This window comes from Odontesthes bonariensis, chromosome 17 (assembly GCF_027942865.1).
Source record: "Odontesthes bonariensis isolate fOdoBon6 chromosome 17, fOdoBon6.hap1, whole genome shotgun sequence".
Taxonomy (NCBI): Eukaryota; Metazoa; Chordata; class Actinopteri; order Atheriniformes; family Atherinopsidae; genus Odontesthes; species Odontesthes bonariensis.
The window spans coordinates 19,269,509-19,287,296 of record NC_134522.1 but is presented as its reverse complement, the minus strand read 5'-3'; the positions used below and the strand labels follow the sequence as shown (position 1 = coordinate 19,287,296).

The 17,788-nt window shown below is 41.1% G+C and overlaps 1 protein-coding gene across 1 annotated transcript; it reads right to left on the bottom strand.

The window, feature by feature from the left end:
• Positions 1 to 1,403: 1,403 nt before the first annotated feature.
• lclat1 (lysocardiolipin acyltransferase 1) lies at positions 1,404 to 14,693 on the bottom strand. The gene is given in 7 exon segments (XM_075447680.1): positions 1,404 to 3,817; positions 4,719 to 4,835; positions 6,221 to 6,238; positions 6,241 to 6,366; positions 6,808 to 7,006; positions 7,443 to 7,610; positions 14,378 to 14,693. Coding segments are annotated over 6 exon segments (1,155 nt in total). The 5' UTR covers positions 14,378 to 14,693; the 3' UTR covers positions 1,404 to 3,290.
• Positions 14,694 to 17,788: the final 3,095 nt, after the last annotated feature.

Here is a 17,788-nt window from a genome sequence, read left to right as displayed (position 1 = left end):
AATAGGAAATGACGACTCACCCCTAATCCACCCACTAATATTGCAGTGCTGCCGTAGAGTTATTTATAGCTCAGATGCTGCTGGAAGGCGCTTTTTTGTCGGTGTGTCTGTGTCACCGAGGGGTAAATCAACAACTTGTCTGCTTTTCTGTGTTCATTCTTGGAGCTCACAAATATTGTTCTTGAACACGATAAGTTGATGTCGTTGCAGCTATTTTTGTATATACTGCAGATTTTCTCCTTCTTTGAGACACAGAGGGCATTTTTGGACTGAGAAGACTGTTTTCATGACCCTGCCTGAAGCCAATTAAATGCCCCTCATGACTTGATGCAAGAAGGAAGCTCTTACTCCAGAGAACTCATAGATACTTTATAGTTCATTGTCATCTTTGCTTTTGTCCCTGCATAATCTCGAGATTGTCCGCTGTCTTTATTGAAAAAGCCATCTGGCCAGATAAGGGTAATTAACTGCCTTGTTGATCCTATTAGTCTGCATGAAACTGGATGGACGTGGCTCAAGCCTAGATGGAACAGTCTTGACACAAGTGTGCAAGTATACAAAACTGCATTTCTACTAACCCTCAAATTCCCCGTTGTTTGATCTCATGCACTCATTTCACGCAGGTGCTCTACGACTAAGAGTTTGTTTTAAGGACAAATCTCTACAAATGAGAAAACTGACTCATAGATTCTCTCTTGTGTCTCATATAGGGTGACAAAGTCTTTGTGGATCATCTGTCCACCCTCTGTCAAATCTGTCAGAGCAAAATTTGAAGTTATATTCAGCTGCAACGGACGACCTGTTCAAGGGAAAAAAAAAAAGGGAAGCATAATTGAACCCTTAATTGGCTTATGGTTCATCATCCCGAGACAGCTATTTCAGTTTATCCTCTCCGCTAGTCTTTCTTTAATTTGACAGGATCTCAGAACCCCACCACCAGGAGTCAGGAGTGACATCATTCTGTCACCAGGACAAAATAGCATGCTTTCCATTGACATCATTCTACATCCCGTTGCCAGGAGACAGGGGAGTCAACATGAGTTACTATGGCGACTGCACTTCACCTTCAAATCTTCTGACCTTTTGTGGTCTGTGGTTGGTGTGTGTGTGTGTGTGTGTGTGCAAAACAGGCAAGGCAAACCATGTTATTAGTGTTGTGTAATGTAAGCATTCATGGTCTTGTTGACTCATTCATTGTAATTTAGTGACTGTTACAGTACATTATAGATTAATGGGCAGCCGAGACCACACACAGGGTGGCTTGCAGCTGATAAAAATGAAAGCATTGAACATGACACCATATATTGGAAATGATGTTGAGTAAAACACCTAAAAATTCCTTCAAAATCTGAAAAACCCCAAACAAACAAGACAAGACCAAAAACAATAACTGGACACTTTAATAATGAGATATATATTTATTTATATGTATACATTTCTTCCTTTAATAGACTTGCAAGTGTTTAATGTATTTACCTGAGGACAGTGACTTTGAAGAGGTCCAGCGTGAACGAGAAATTGTGAAGTGAGCAACTCAAAACAACACAACTGAAAGACGAACACACAGGGATTCTGGCTGGTTCAGGAGCTTTAAATGCTTTCAAGAAACAGTACCATGTTTGGTAAACTACTACATGCTGAGAAAACTGCTAACACAGCTGCATCACAGTGGCTGGAATCAACTCATTTACACTTAAACAACAGGAGCTCCAGATTTGCATAAACATGAAAAATAAAAAATAAAAGACACTTTTGTTGTTTGGGTGACTGTGACAGAGATTTGTCTTATAAAATTAGGCTGAAGAGGTCAGCTACATCACACAGTGTTACAGAAATTGATTTATACTCAGACACATTTCTTCCTTTCCCACAGAAGTGATGCGTCTGAAATAATATTGGGAAAAGTTGCTAAGAGGATCAAAAGTGCGACTAAAGTAATGCTCTTGACTCGTTTCATTTCTGTCCTTTTTTTTGGCACAATTGGAGTGGCTCTCTCAGCTGTCCCTCGCTAATTGAATTTAGCAGGAGCTTCGGTGCCAGTCCTCCAGAGAGGGACACAGGCAGAGGTGGGCATTACAGGGCTTTTTTGGATTAGGTTGACTTCAGGGGCAGTTTTCCACTCCAAGTCTGGTTCTCTGTGCCCCCCTGCACATTGAAGGGTAATGTTGTCCCAACAGGGTATTCTTTCACCCAGCACCACCCACATCCTGCCTCTACAAGCCATCCCTTCATTCCCAGAAAGGGAGCAAAGCTCGTCTACTTTTAGAACTATTCAGACGTACAATCTTACCTTGATCTTTGATTTGATAATACTGCGAGGATTGCCGCAGTAAAGCTGCAGGTTTCTTTTCCTGTAATGTACAAAGTTACCTCTTCCTGAACAGAAAAACTACGATCTGTTTGGTTACTTCTTAAAAAACAAAACAAAAAAAAACATCATGTCTGCTTTTCTCAACTTTGGTTTTTATGTGCAAAATCTAAGCTAACTGAGCAAACATGACCAAATGAACACCACAGGCTGTCTCTATGGACTGACTGGAAACAAGTTACTTTTCCAATTTGTATAAAAAGGGTTATTATACCCAGTGGAGGTAAACAAAGACACACAGACTGTATATACCTGTATACTCCGCTGTAATTCTCTGGGAATTACGTAAACCCTTTTCTGTCCTTTATAGAGACCGCTAATGGAAAGTGATTGAATCAAACGGTTGAATGTCTAATCCAGCTAGCAGTGCTAATTTGAGTATTGGTTAGAGTGAAGTCATCACATGTACAGGTGGCCTGTACTATGGCTCTGCTCCATTTATGACATAAAACTAAGGGCAACATAGAATACAATAAAACCAGTTCCTAAGATATGACAAGAGTATACCAAAACACCAATATGTCGACATTGAGGTTCAGAGTGACCAACCATCAACACAAACAACATAAAAAGATAAAATGTACAAACATCAAGCTAAATGACTGTGATTGTGTACAGAGAAATATACAAAAGAGCAAGTGAAACATCACATTGGATGAATTCCTTGTACCCGGCAAGGATACATATACTTTACATTCCTAATTTTCTTCTTTGACAGAAATGTAAGCTCTCTACTGAGGTCATGCATTACATCAGAAGGTGCACTTGTTACTCTCTTTTTAAGGCATGGAACCTTGGGTTCCTCAAAGGGATCCCCATTGCCCTCTGGTCTGAACAGGTCAAGACAACTGATCTACCTCAGCGTCCTTGCTGGTTATGGGTGGAAAGGTCTCACTGTCGAGTTAAAACTGCTTTGCGTGCTTTACTGCATCTTTCCATCTAGCTCCTTTTTTTTCTCACCCATGTCGGCACCCCTGGACTTCCAGTATCGATGGCAAGCCAACTCCAGCAGCTCCAGCCCTCCAGCTAGCTTTTGCTGGCCCATATATACTCCAACCATAACAAGGGTATACAGCCTAAAAGGAGCCCAGAGCCACAGGCCAGTGAAACAGAAAGCAATGAAGCTGCTCCAGTACAGCAACGAGGCAGCTTTTATCAGAGCCACTCGAAGCTCTGACTTACAAGGTGGCACACGTGCGACCCCGTCCCTGTCGAAGCCACGGGGCTGGCCTGAATAGAAGTCCCGCAGACGAACCTCCTTCTCAGCCCAACGCTCTCGACACCAAGACTCTAGGTCAGAGGAAGAGGTGGGAAGTGAACACACTGGATAGCGTCGGACATGGAAGTGGATCTCGCGTGGGAATTGGCCCAATATGAGGTGACGTTCTGTCTGAGGGATGTTCTTGGGGTATGCCACTGTAACATCATGGACGGCATCCAGGTTGTCTCCTAAGAAAAGGCACACGAAATTTACATAACCAAGGGGACAATTCTGGCTGTTAAAATCTTCCAATTTCAAAATGTGAAGTCATGCTACTGACATTTCAAACACCCACACTGGTTATTGCAACTACGCTAAGCACCGTTCAAAATCCCATTTCATCCACCCCATTATTCACACACAACTAATTATCCAGGGACTTGCTGCTTCAAAACTACCATGAGCCATCATCACTAATCCGCAGTGCCTTTATAACACACAAGGAGAACTAAATGAAATATCAGCAGCACAGAGTGGCACCTGCCAGTGCCTGCTCCCGCACAGCTTAGCTCTACCATGGTAAAAATAGAGCTGAGAGGGGCATAGTAGACGTGGACAAAGAGAACATGTACGTCGTGTCAGTCGGTGGTGCGGAGAGAAGGGGATGAGTATTAATCTGATGATATCACACTGATTCACAACACCTGCTTGGAGAGTTAATGCTATGCTCAGCATCCAGGGAGAATGTGGGTGAGACAGCAGGGCCAGAGGTGGTATTTAAGACCTCTGGAGGACCGCCAGAATTAGCTCATACAGAAACAGGAGAGTCTCTGGGGAGCTGTAATGGCTGGCAGCGGGATGAAGCATAGGTCTAGGACTTGAAAGAATAACAGGTATGATGCCTCTTCCACAAACGTCGGTGGAATAACTACAGTCATCGTGCGAACATATCATTTTCCGTTGGTTTCGCTGATGCAATATTTCCACCCTGATGTCAGGCTTTAAGTCCAGCTTACGCTCACTCAAACAAACAACATTAATCATCAAAAATGTGCGTATCTGTTGTCTGACCAACTGTAAATAGACAGTCATCATGCTGAATGTACACATTCCATAATTTCAGAGACTGGTGATGTGGATCATGCTGACCTTTTTTCAGTCTGTCCACAATGAAGGTGAATCCGGTGGAGCGAGGATGTAGCACATACTCCAACTTTGGTAGGTTGTTCTGTACAGCAAACGCATCACTCTTTGCTCTCGTGTTCTCTGCAGGTGACACATAGAAGAAACCTCAGGCAACGGCACTCCCCTTTAAGTTTATCAAATCATATCACACATGCAGTATGTCTACACATTGTGTAGTCGTGATTGTTTTAAGTACCACATAAACCTTTAATCCTAATTCATTACACTTATCATTATTTCTAACTGGTAATACAGTTAAAACAGCCGATTGTAAGCCACTTACTCTTACTAGCAAAAGCAAAACTTGGCTAACAAAGCTACAAAACAAAATTGTAGTCCACTTTTATAAATTCTGCAGTTACAATAATGACAATTGTTAATGGATATGACTGCACAGGGAATATAACTGTTTATTAACCAAACATTCCTAAGTAACTTGTTGAAGGAACATGTAAACTCAATCATGGCTCATCGGTCATATTATGTAACAAGCAGCTGATTCAGACAAACTCCTAAAACAAAAGAACTACAGACAGACTGGAGAAGATCAGGCCCCTGCTCTCAGACAACACAGCGGCTTGTCACTCTTACACAATCTTCCATTCAGTTCACAGGTTCTTTTAGCTTCACATGGAGTCATGGAAATGTTCTAAGCTTAAGTGAACCCTGAACGCCATCCTCTAGATGGGAGTCGGCATGTTAGCCTCTAGAATAAAGTATAAGGGGAGTAATAAACATGACAACTTGCGTTTAAGACACCAGAACATAGTGTACACATACCTAGGTTTCATGCGTCAAATTAAGCCTTTGGGTTTAGGAGGTTTAAATACAAACGTGTGTACATGCAAGCATGGATAGACATAATGCAGGGTGCAAAAAGGACAGCAAAACAATATTTAAAACCCTAAATAAACAGAGCATCTATGTTGCAAGTACACTGGACCATCATGACATGATGTGTTAAGAGACAATACGCCTTCATGTAGTGAGCAACCCAGGACTTTGATTAGCTTAACTATGAACCAATGGGGCTTTAGGCACTGGTGTCTGTGTTGCTTGGACTGACAGTTCAGAGCATTCTTGCAGAAATTACTATATATATATATATATATATATATTATATATATATATATAGAGATAGAGAGAGATAGAGAGAGAGAGAGAGAGAGAGAGAGAGAGAGAGAGAGAGAGAGAGAGAGAGAGAGAGAGAGAGAGAGAGAGAGAGAGAGAGAGAGAGAGGAGGAGAGAGAGAGAGAGGAGAGAGAGAGAGAGAGAGAGAGAGAGAGATTTAGTTATGACTTTGCACTTCGAAATCATATTTGCATAACGGTGTCAGTCCAAAGGTGTAAAACACGCATGGGGCCACACTGAGCTCCGGAAACTAGCTGTTGGGTTACACATTCTGAGAATGAAACAATGGAATCTGTCCCATGAATGAACAGAGAGCTGCAATCTTCACTTCTCACCTGTGAGGTCTGTCCCCTCGGGAACAGCAGCAGCTGCAGGGGCTCCCTGATGTCACAAAAGTAGTCCAGCATGTTTCCCAAATGCTTCTTGTCCGCCTCCCAGCGACGCTGAATGAAGACAAAGCAGGCCACCTGCATTGCCCAACCTGCAAAGTACATATAAAGCCAAAATTATGTATAACTGATTACTTTCTCATCTTTAACTGGCTCTGCAAATCTTCAAACTCGACTTGGCCTGTGTTTCTCAGGAAAAACACCCAACATTCGGCCTTCCCTTCGTTAATACCTACTACTACACAACTACAGCTCGTCTAACCAGCGTCTTCTCAAAGGCTGATTTTCTTTGGTAATCTTAATCGTTGCTTTTAATACCATTCCATCACAAAAAATCTGCATTACACTGTTCCTCGTTTATATTTAGATTCAAACTGTTTCAGTTAAAACAAGATTATTTCATTTGTTGCTCAAAAGTAAATTCCAAAGCAACTATACCTTTGCCCTGAAATGCCCTGTAAAGCATACGTTATGACATATCTAAGAGTGTGCTTGTGAGTGTGTGTGGGAAAGAACTCCCGCTGCATACACACCGAAGCCGGGCACAGCCTTGAGTGCAGCCTTGAGGCAGATCTTTTCCAGACGAAGGTAGCTGTACCTGAGCAGACAACACCAAAGGAACATCCAGTCCAGACGGGTGCGGTGGTTCATGATGATCACACTTCGCTCCCCCGGAATAAAGCCATCACCTGTAATCACCACCTTCACCCCAAACACAAGCTCCAGCAAAGACTACCAAGGAGAGAGGAACAGTGGGAAGAATAGAGTGTGCAAGAGAAAGAAGAATGGGAAGGATTGCAAGAGTGGCAGACAGAGGTAGAGAGGTGGATAAGAAGGAGATACAAGAGTAATAGTTTAAAAACAATTTAGTGAGAGCGAGGTGGGACTGGGAAGAGGAAACGTGTACAGAATTTGGAGAGATTGTAAGAGTAATAAGATAAATGAAGCAATCATATCTGGACGTTATTATACATAAAGTCTGTATTTGATTAGTTCAAGTATAATCTGAATTAATGAGGTGTAACTATTACAAAATTAAATCTAATTAAATGTAGAAGCCTAAATAAAGTCTAGATGATGCAAATTATGACTTAATGACAAAGATGACTTAAGACCACCCGGTGTGCACATTAGAAGGGGAAGTAAAGGTTAAAGCTGGTGTACGCACCACGGGCAGCGTGAGCCAGGTAGCAACGATTCGATCAGTGATCCAGCGGTACCAAGCAGGAGACAGCAGCATGAGTGGCAAGAATGGACCCAGCATGAAGACACTTCCAAAGAAACTACCCAAAAATAGGGTAACGACAAAGTACAGGCCTCGCACTGAGACAGCCATCTGTGAGAGAAAAACAGGCAAGATTAGTCCAAAACAAAGCAAAATGAATAAAGAACAGGCCCGGGCAGTTGAAGAATAAGCAAAGGCTGTAAAATGAAATATGGGAGATGATAAACTATGACACACAGCACCAGTTTAAGGTTTGGACACATATTCCCATTGAAAATAAATGTGTCCACTCGTGCTGTTTGAGGACTCCTAAAGTGAATCTCCTTTATAGAAAAGAGCAGTGAAGCAGAATATCTGCGACATGAAACAGATGTGATAATTGACACTCTTATCAATAACTAAGACGACTGCTCTGTTGTTCCATTGACATATTTCCCCACAAACAATGGAAAATCCAGGGCAGGCATTTTCCATGCACGGAATGTAAATAGGGGAACCTTTTCGACGGTGGGCGATAAAATGTGGGTGCACTGTCACTCAAGAGTGGCCGGCCATGCTGTTACAAGTTGCTCTAGCTGAAAGTCTTGCTTTTAGTGGCTTAAAACGACTCGTAAAAAATAGAGGAGAATTCTATTAAACCAAAATTTAAATTCACCATGCTTTGAAAACAACTTGTCAGTGACTATCCTTATGATTTATTCCAAGCTTGAACAACGGCTATCTGTAACGTGGGTGCAGAACTGAGCAGTGCTGGAAAAAAAAAAAAAAAAAAAAAAAAAAAAAAGCTGATGTAGTAACTGGTTTCACATAAAAGGTCATACAAAAAAGTACGTATGTTGATTCAAACCATATCAGGAGGTCGAATACTGCTCATGTCTGTAGCTGTATTCTTGAGGGAAGTGAAATTCAAAACCAAAGGACCTTCAATCGTCCATGACACATCTGATAGGTTAAAATGACTCATCTGAACATGCCAGAGGGGATCCCCTGTCATTTAAATTACATCAGAGGTGACCACTTCAGCTTCCACCGCTATTGGCGGACACAAACCATGAAACGCGCCGACCTCTCATTCAGACCGTGGGCTTCGTTGAAATCTCGGCGACTCTGCCTTTCGCTGTGTCCCACCTCTTTTGTTGCCCGTTCGTTTGCAAAAAAAAAAAAAGACTTTGACCTCATGGAATTCGTAGAATAGCTCCACTGTGTGAAGAGGATCGTTGCTGATGTGCATTCAGTTTACAGGTTGTATCTAAATAGCAACCGAGTAATCATCAACTCCTGGAAATAAGCTATTCTCACATGGACAGGATGCAACACAGTCACATCTCATAAAAGCACATTACAACTAAATAAAAAATTTTACTGTTTTTTTTTTTTTTTTTCTCTCTCTCTCTCACACACACAGAGAAGACCCAGGACCCAACATGATAACAAGTGATTGCTTTAGATTACAGAAATTACTGGCCCATAATTTATGAGTCGCCCAGTCATTTACAGTCTGATCTACTTTCCACAGCTATGCTCTTTCAGCCATCGTCAGTTAATGATCGGTTTATGCTGCAGGATCTCTCCACCGAGTTACTGGCAAGCAAATGCATGTCCACAATGAAATGGTGCCCCACAATAGTCACTGAATGTCAGTCAACCTGTCAGCTGAACACCGCAGTAGAGTTCAGTCTACAAAAGAAGAGGAGACAGCTGCACGCTCGGCTTCCCAAGGGTCCGTGGGGTAATTGACAGAAAATGCATCGGGATTAAAGAGCTTGTATAACATGAAGATCAATTCATTAAGAGAAAGATTCAACATTCAAATCAACATCCAGTTAGCTTGTGAATAAAATAATAATTAAAAAATAAATCAGATTTTCTTGTTTTATTTTTTTCTACAATTTGTTTGAAATAATTGTTGCGCTGCTTACAAGAGATGATAACAGTTACCATGGAAACTAAAAGTTTCACTAAAAAAAACCCTTTTAATAAATTAAATACTTTTTACTCAACAAAGGACACATTTTTTGAGTGTGTGCAGCAACCTTAACTGAAGCTCTCAGCTGAGGAGAGATTAGTCCTCACGTGTCACAAGAAGCTCCGTGCAGTCGACCCCAAGCGTTTCCGGCTCTTCCCATAATGTGGGAAAAATGTCACATCAGCTGTGTAATATATATCTGGCTGAATGAAAAAGTAAATGGACCCAAGGCAGTGTTTCATCCAAAGCTTTCAACATCACTGACAAATTAAAAAGTCCTTTATTAGCATTAAAACCAGTTAATGGCAAGTCCCTGAAGTCTAACGTTTAAAGAAAATATAAAGGGTATCTATCCAGGCCATGACCTTGCTGTCGCATGAAGTCTGAACTGATCCCACAGGTAGCTATATCCTACAACAGATGTTTTCCTCACCTATAGGAACTTAAGCTCACAACTTTCCACCTCAGTTACTCTCGCGACTGTAGAAGCCTTTGGTTCAGGCGACATGCTCATCATGTTTCTTACACACATCCTCAGGGGGACCCTTACGCAGCAATTCTCGTGGCAGCGACCAGTGTCTAAAGATGCATTTAACCAATGCAAGACTATTTGTGTGCATGATTATGCTGTTAATAAGGATTTAAGGGTTACTGGTTTTAGCAACGGAAAATGTGAGCCATGAGAGGTGAGGACAACAGGCGTGTTCAGCACAATTGCCGCAATTAGGGCTGTGTCCCAACACATGCAAAAAAACACCTCCTGGGTGGCTGCTGAAACAATTAGATAAGCCTATTCATAAAACAACATTAGACGTGACACACCTGGAGCCAGGGATATAAGAGGCAAATGGAATTATGAAATTTAAAGTGTTCAATAAACATGTTTTTCTTCTGCTTGGAGTGAACACCAGGGACTCATCAATATTTATTTAAAGGCATCCACTGAGACCTTTGTTGTCATAGAGCAGGGCTAGAGCTGCTTGTGAGTTTTATTTAGTCCCATCCATTTTGATGGTTTTAAATCTACTTATTCACCATAGAAATGGTCCTGAAAGCGCTCTCCCAGATACACCACAAACACACACACACAAGTCACAGCATACTCCTCCTCGTCCAAGTCTGAATTCTCTGGCAGTCCTTTTGCATTCCTAACTTTAAGCTAAGACCAGACATCCCAACAGAGCAAAACAGAGTGAAGAGGTCAAACATGTCTCGGCTAAACAACGAGCTTAAGTGGTGTGTGTGTGTGTGTGTGTATGTATGGGTCTGTACAAGAAACAGAGGAAAAAGGGGAGAGAAAGTAGAGGAATGAAAAAGGTGATGCCAAAGATTTCGATCTCCATAACTTGCTGCTAGAAGCAAACCCAGCTCTATATCTACGATTCCTGGGAAAGACTGAAAGCAACACATTTTATTAATGCTCTTTGATAAGATGCGTTATCATTCTGAACAATGACCTCAGCATCTCCAAACCGCCTTTAGATTGATGGAATAAAATGAGAAGTGTCCAAAGTTCATCTTGTTATTTCAGCAAAATTAACCCCATATCATCAATGATTGTGGAAAGCAGCTTGTTTTTTTTCCCCCAGGCAGTCATCTTTATACGTTTTATTAGACCTACACCTCACAAAAGTGCCAGCATCATCTCCAATGGGAATGGCAGATTGTTGAATATCACTTTTTATTCCGTAATCCAGTCCACGACTGCTTCCTTTATGTCACTATAACCTTGTTTTCTTGTTAGCAATAGTTAATATTTGGCTTTTCTGGATGTTAAATCATATATCCTTAGGTCAGTTTGTTAACGTTCTGTCACTTCAAGCTGAATTACCTTCTTGAAGATGCTTTAGAGTCCTTCTCCAGCTTCTTAATGCTTCATTTATGCTAGCTATTCTTGCCTTTGTCGATGCTTCACGCCAAAATTGACAACAACTGGCACTTCTGGCACTCTGGTGTCGTTTCAGCCGGTTATGCATCTCTCAATTCTTGTTATTTGGCAAGAGCAGCCCGACGGGTGAATTTGAAAAAACAGGAAGAGCGGCAAGGGAAGACTGTGTGACCAGGTCTGTCTGTACAGGCATCTGTACCACCCTGATCAAAACCCAAAAAGGTTAATCTATTGCAAATGTTACAAAAAGCGGCTCAAATGTGAAACAAAGAAGTTGAAACTGTACTGTTACGTTTGTTGCACATGCATATCACACTTCCTGTATGACTTCTTCTGATGCTATTCCTGTGGCGTTGATACACCATTGGCCCAGTGGAGAAGCCCAATGTAAAAAATTACGGCACTGTGTTGGCGTAACAATTCGATTGCGCAATTTCCAATGCAGCGAGCATAATCGCAACTTAAGCTCTGCAAGCACTCTCTGAATTCCGAACTCATGCTCAATTTTCAAATTGCTCGGTATTTGCTTTAGTAATGCAATGTAGACGGCGATTCCATATAAGTTTCCCTTGTTTTTTTTCCATCAAAAAAATAAAATATTAAAGTGCAAGAGAGTGACAATTTAACAAGAGGCATATATATATATGTGGGGGAAAAAAATTAACCTAGAGTGGAATGTAGTGGAAAATCTAGATTAATATTGTCTGGGGAGGAAGATGTGGGTAGCATTCTTTCAAATCCACACCGGCGAGGAAGTTTTCGGAATTTATTACGACAAGGAAATCTAAAAATGAATCCTGTGTAAACAACACTTACAAGGTGAGAAGCCTCACACTAGTGTTTATAAGTGTCCAAACAGGTGGGAGTTACTTATCTTATAAAGCTGTCCAAAAAAAGCATGCAGACCTTTTTCCTGGCAGATGTTGAGAAGGTCATAGCAGGAAATGCAGTGTTAATGATAAGATGCCATTTAGAGCAGGTTCAGCTGTTGTTGGTTCACGGTTAACAGGATCATTAAATGGGACTGAACTCTCATTACATCCAGTTTTTGTTGTTGTTTGCTTTAAAAAGTCAGAAAGCTAGCTATGAAAAGGCCTATTGGCAACTAATCACATACCAGGAACTGCTTGATTGATACTCAACGAGGCTTTGTAATAGAAATGATTAAGTTAGCCTGAAATCCTTTTATTTGCAATACTATTTTGACCGATAAGAGGTAAACAAGAAACAATGCAAAAAAAAAAAAAAAGAAAAAAAAAAAAGAAAGAAACCTTGAACATGCATAAGTATCCACACCATAAAAGTCAGCAATTACAACAGCAACTCTCTTTGAGACTATGAGCTTGCCACATTTAGCCACTGGGATTTTTGCCGATTTTTCAAAAGCTAAGCTGCTCCATCTAATTCCTGTTGGATGGGTTCCACTGGTTTGCAGCAACCTTTAACTCATGCCCACAGATTCTCAATTGGCTCGAGCTTTAACTTGGCCATTCAAACACACTGAGACAAATCCCCTTAAACAACTCAAGCGTTGCTTCAGTAGTATGCTCAGGGTCATTCTCCTGCTGGAAGGTCAAAAGTTCCCTGCATTTTGCACAATCCATCGGTCCTTCACCGCTGACCAATTTCCCAGTCCCTGCTGATGAAAAACATCCCCCACAGCATGATGCTGCAATCACCATGCTTCACCGAGCGGCTGGTGTTCTTGGGGTGCTGAGAGGTGTTGTGTTTGCGACAAACATGGCATCTTCCTTGATGGCCAAAAGGTTTCATTTTAGTCTCATGTGACCAGACGATCTTCTCCCTTATGTTTGGGGGCGTCTCCCACATGCCTTTTAGTGAACTTCTCTGTAAGCGATGGCTTTCATCTGGCAACTCTTCAGTTACAAGCTGTGTGCTCTGTGGAGCATACAGCTTGTAGTGGTCCAATGGACAGATACACCAGTCTCAAAGGGTAATCTTTGGTTTCTATTGCGACTGAATTAATTAATGTCCTCCTTGACTGGTTTGTGAGTTCTGGTTGACTGACGTCTATAGGCAGGTTTGTATAGTTGTCATATACTTTCTATTTGGTGATGATGGATTTAATTGTGCTCTGTAGGAGTTTTTGATATAATTTTATAACCCAGTCCTGATTTATACCTCTCTGGGGCCTTTCAAAACAGGTGTATGTACAGAGATAATGACACGCAGACTACACACAGGTAGACCTTTTTCTTTTTTTTACTTATTATGTGACTGAAGGCAATTTGTTGCACCAGACCCTTTTTAAAGGAAAAGAAAACAGGTAAATACATATGCCTGCACGGCTTTTTGTTTAAAATAAGCCGTTTTCTTAAATTCACCTCACCAATTTGGACTATTTTGTGTAGGTCCATTACATGAAATCTCACCACTCCAAACCAGAAAGAATTACAGGTTGTAATGCAAAATAAAAAGATAAAATCAAAAGGAAAAACGTTAAGTTGGTAAATACTTCTGTAAGCCACTTTAACTCTAAAGTATTCCACATCCACGGTTAAGGCAGTGCATGATGAATCATGAATAACCAGACAGATTTCACCAGTTAACCTTTACCCTATAAGCCATGCCATGTTCCCTCTGCAAGTATCATCCCTTCATAGATTACTGTGTAAGAGAAATATGAGACACTTCTCTTATGCAAAGAAGCATTTGACTACTGTCAAATTGTCTGCCAAAGCTAAAATTAAGAGTGAACCTTGACAGTTGAGCACAGATGCAACTAAAAAGATACATAACGTCAACTAATAATGAAAAAAAGCAGGCCAAAAGCAAATATTTCCATCTTCAGTTTTGCTTTCAATTAAACTTAATCAAGTAAAACCCAAGTGTATTTGACTGCAGTGCAGGTAATCTCAAAGCCAGGCTAACATGTACTGCATGAATGCTAACTGCTAACTTAGCAAACCAAATGCTACACAAATGACAAACTAGCTCAGGTTACCTCACGTTAATGCAGCTCCCTTTGTTGGGCTACAACACACTGTAAATAAAAGCACGCACCTTTCGTGTTTTTCCCCTGCGGTCACAGTCTGATTCAAGTGTGCCTGTCAAGTTAGCCCCAGCAACTTGGTTGCCACATAGTAGCCAGCAAGCTAGCAGATAGCTAACGTCAGTTGCCAAGCAAATCTCATGAGCAGCAGCGTATCACACCTCTGAGCTGCAGCGTGTGGAGGCTGCTGCGCACCAGATTTGTTTTTCGTGGGGGGGGGCAGCTGATCCAACTTTTGAGCCAAGACAATCCCACCGTCTTTGAGTTGAGTAGAGCAATTGCAGCAAAAGTGCAGCCGCACTGACGACGACCTCTCAACTTGTTACCTCTCACCTGTCCTTACACTCATATATCGACAGGGGGAGCTGTTTGTACAATATACTTCCATACGAGAAGCTAATGTTGTGCCCTCACACTGAATGCTGTGGTTTTGTTATAGCCCAAGTAGCAGTTCGCATAGTAAGTAAGTAAGTAAGTAATTTATTTGTACAGCGCCTTTCGCAGACCAGGGTCACAAAGCGCTTTACAGGTACAGTAGAAACATATGTGCATATTTGCACAAATGAGGCTTTGATAAGATGGGTTTAGATAAGCAATGAAAAAAAAGATAGAAACGCATGCAGTTCATGTTACTTTCTGCAAAAAAGTTCAACACCCCATGTTGAATACTTTTTACTCAGCATTGTTAGGTACAATGCATCACATTTTTAAAGAATTACAAGGATTTTTGTAACATTTCTAACGTGGAAATAGAAGTAGTAGACTGGCATAACGTGCAAATATCTTAATGGGGAAAAATTTCCACTGATGTGCCTCAAATTCAGTCGACTGTCAAATCCACACTGGTGAAAAGAAAGTCACTTATCTTTGAACCATAATTCACGCTAACTGTTATAACTAGGTGGGAATGGAAAAATTCTCTAACACTCATTCATCAGATTAACCAAACTAAATATCGCCCTTTCAATTATTAATGGAGGTTACGAATGAAAAGATCAGATCTACAACAATGCACTGAAGAGTTTGTCAAAACATTCATCATCCCGCCCCTTAGTTGAGGTGTTTAAAGAGGAAATAAGCAGCAGACTGTGCATTGTTTTAACAAACTCTACCTACTTCATTTCAGGAAGTTTAACCTCTGAAACAGTCCAAATGCCTTTAAATCATGTTAAATTTGCTGAAATAAACATCCAGGCGAAAGGTATGTGTACCTCTGTAACTAATTTTGTGAACACTAATCCTCTGTCTGTGCCTTGAGAGGTTTTTCTCATGTTACAGTGTTTTCCCCCCCAAGACCCCTATGTTAGTAATATATCCAAACTCATTCAGCATGGTATTGATGATATACTCCTTTACTGGAGTCCTCCAACATAACCTTTTAAAGCAGTGTAAATCCTAGCATGTGTCATTTGTTTCTTTTACCCACAGTTATGAGCTGCTCTACTGTTACAAATTACCTCAGCATTCAGTGATGTGTGTGCGTAGACTGGTCAATGTGTCTGAGTGTATCTGAGCATGGACGTGTGCTCTCTTGTGTTTGTGTGTGTGTGTGTGTGTGTGTGTGTGTGTGTGTGTGTGAGCGCACGGTGAGCTGAGACGGACTGACAGACAGGGTAAAAGAGAGAGTGCACTTAGTCAAACTCAAGACTTTTCCATGACCTGCTCCCCATGGCATGCACTCTATCTGAGAGACTGAGTGAACTGTATGGCTTTATCAGTGTAAACTCCTCGAGGGTCAACGCGTTTGACGGAAGAACGGAAAAATCTTGCTTTGTAACAACCTCACTTTTTTTTTTTTTCCAGTTTGCTGCCAACTCACCTTTAAAGGATGGTCCAACATGATTTAAGAAGAGTAATCTGATCGGGTACTCTTAAACATATTCCCTTCCCTTTATAGAATTCCAAGTATTAAAGCTCTCTGGTTAAAATCAGGTTTAAATCCAAGAAAAACACAATACACACATGTACGTTTGCAGATAAAAGGCGACTTGGGAGGTAAGCCAAGCTAAGAGCAACTGTTTTACAATGAATGTTGAGATCAAACTGACTGATAAATGTCGACACCAGCAATAACATGAATTTATGTTAGACATACCATTCTACTTACATAAGCCCAGGCAGGAGAGACAGAGGAACTTTTCTCATCCATTGTACACCGTGTTTTGGTTTATTTTTAATGGAGTCTATTGATAGAACTTTAATGAGGTTTTGCTAGAAAGAAAAATGAGGATTTGTTTTGTTTTGTACTTAACATTCTTGCTTCCAATAACATATTGTACTTTTTTTTGGTAGTTCAAAGAGAGGACATGGATGGTTAAACCTGAGTCCTCTCTTTTCTCTCTTCATGTCTGAGTTTTGCACCTGTAACAACACATCCACGTTGGTGTAAGTCCACTTTTGGATCTTAACGTCTGTGTGTTTCTCCCAGTATGTGTCCCCAGTTCCATCCCTTCTCTCTTTCCTCAATTTTTCCACCCTGGTCTCTAGGCAATGAGGATTAGAGTGCTGGGGTCACAAGGCTGACTATTTATATCAACAACAGCGTATGGAAGAGCAGCCGCTTGTGGCTTCGCACATTAACACACAAAACATGCCGCACAAAGCAGATGCCAGCGTTTTAGTTTCGATCAAAACTTTAATAGCTTTAGGATGAGTCAGAGATGCAACTCACACCACCCAGGTGTGCTGAGAATGAGTCCCAAGTTGCTCAGCCACGTCAGTCGGTTTGCACTGAAGATGCAAATCATAAAGGTGTGTTATGTCTTGTTTGGTGGGTACATGAACAGAGCATTTTGACTTTGATTCCAGGTGAAACAGTGAAAGGCTTGTTTTAGATTTCTTAATTCAGATCCCTGCTTGGTGGTTGTTTGCGCTGGACTTGTGTCAGTACGTGTCACTGAGTGGTTTTCAAATGTCAAATGCACTCAGAATTCACGGAAAGAACAGATGCCAAAATGAGCATCCCCGTCACTTTACAGCAGTCATGTGCTATTTGTCTTTTTTTATCTTTTACTTTTTCATTCTTGTGGTTTGCTGTGTCATTTGGAAAGTACATTGGTTAAATTCAATTGGAGCATCATGACACATTGAAGTGACACAAGTGTCAATCTTGCTTTGGTTGCAGTTTACCGTATCTCACCAAGCCTTATCTGAAGTGGCCACCATGAAAGAGAACCTTTCTTTAAACCTATGATTTAGCAAAGACACACCGCAGGTGTTAATATACTTTATCTATCCAATGTTTTCATTTTTCACTACTGCATCTTTTCATCCTTCCTTCTTGTCATATGTCGCTCGGCGTATCTTATTCCAGCTCTTCTCTTGTTGACAGTGCTAGATATGTGTCTATGCTTGGTTGGCAAACTCCATACAGGTTAAAAATAACTATCAGAGTTTTTGCTTCGTGTCCTGAGAGCTCTACT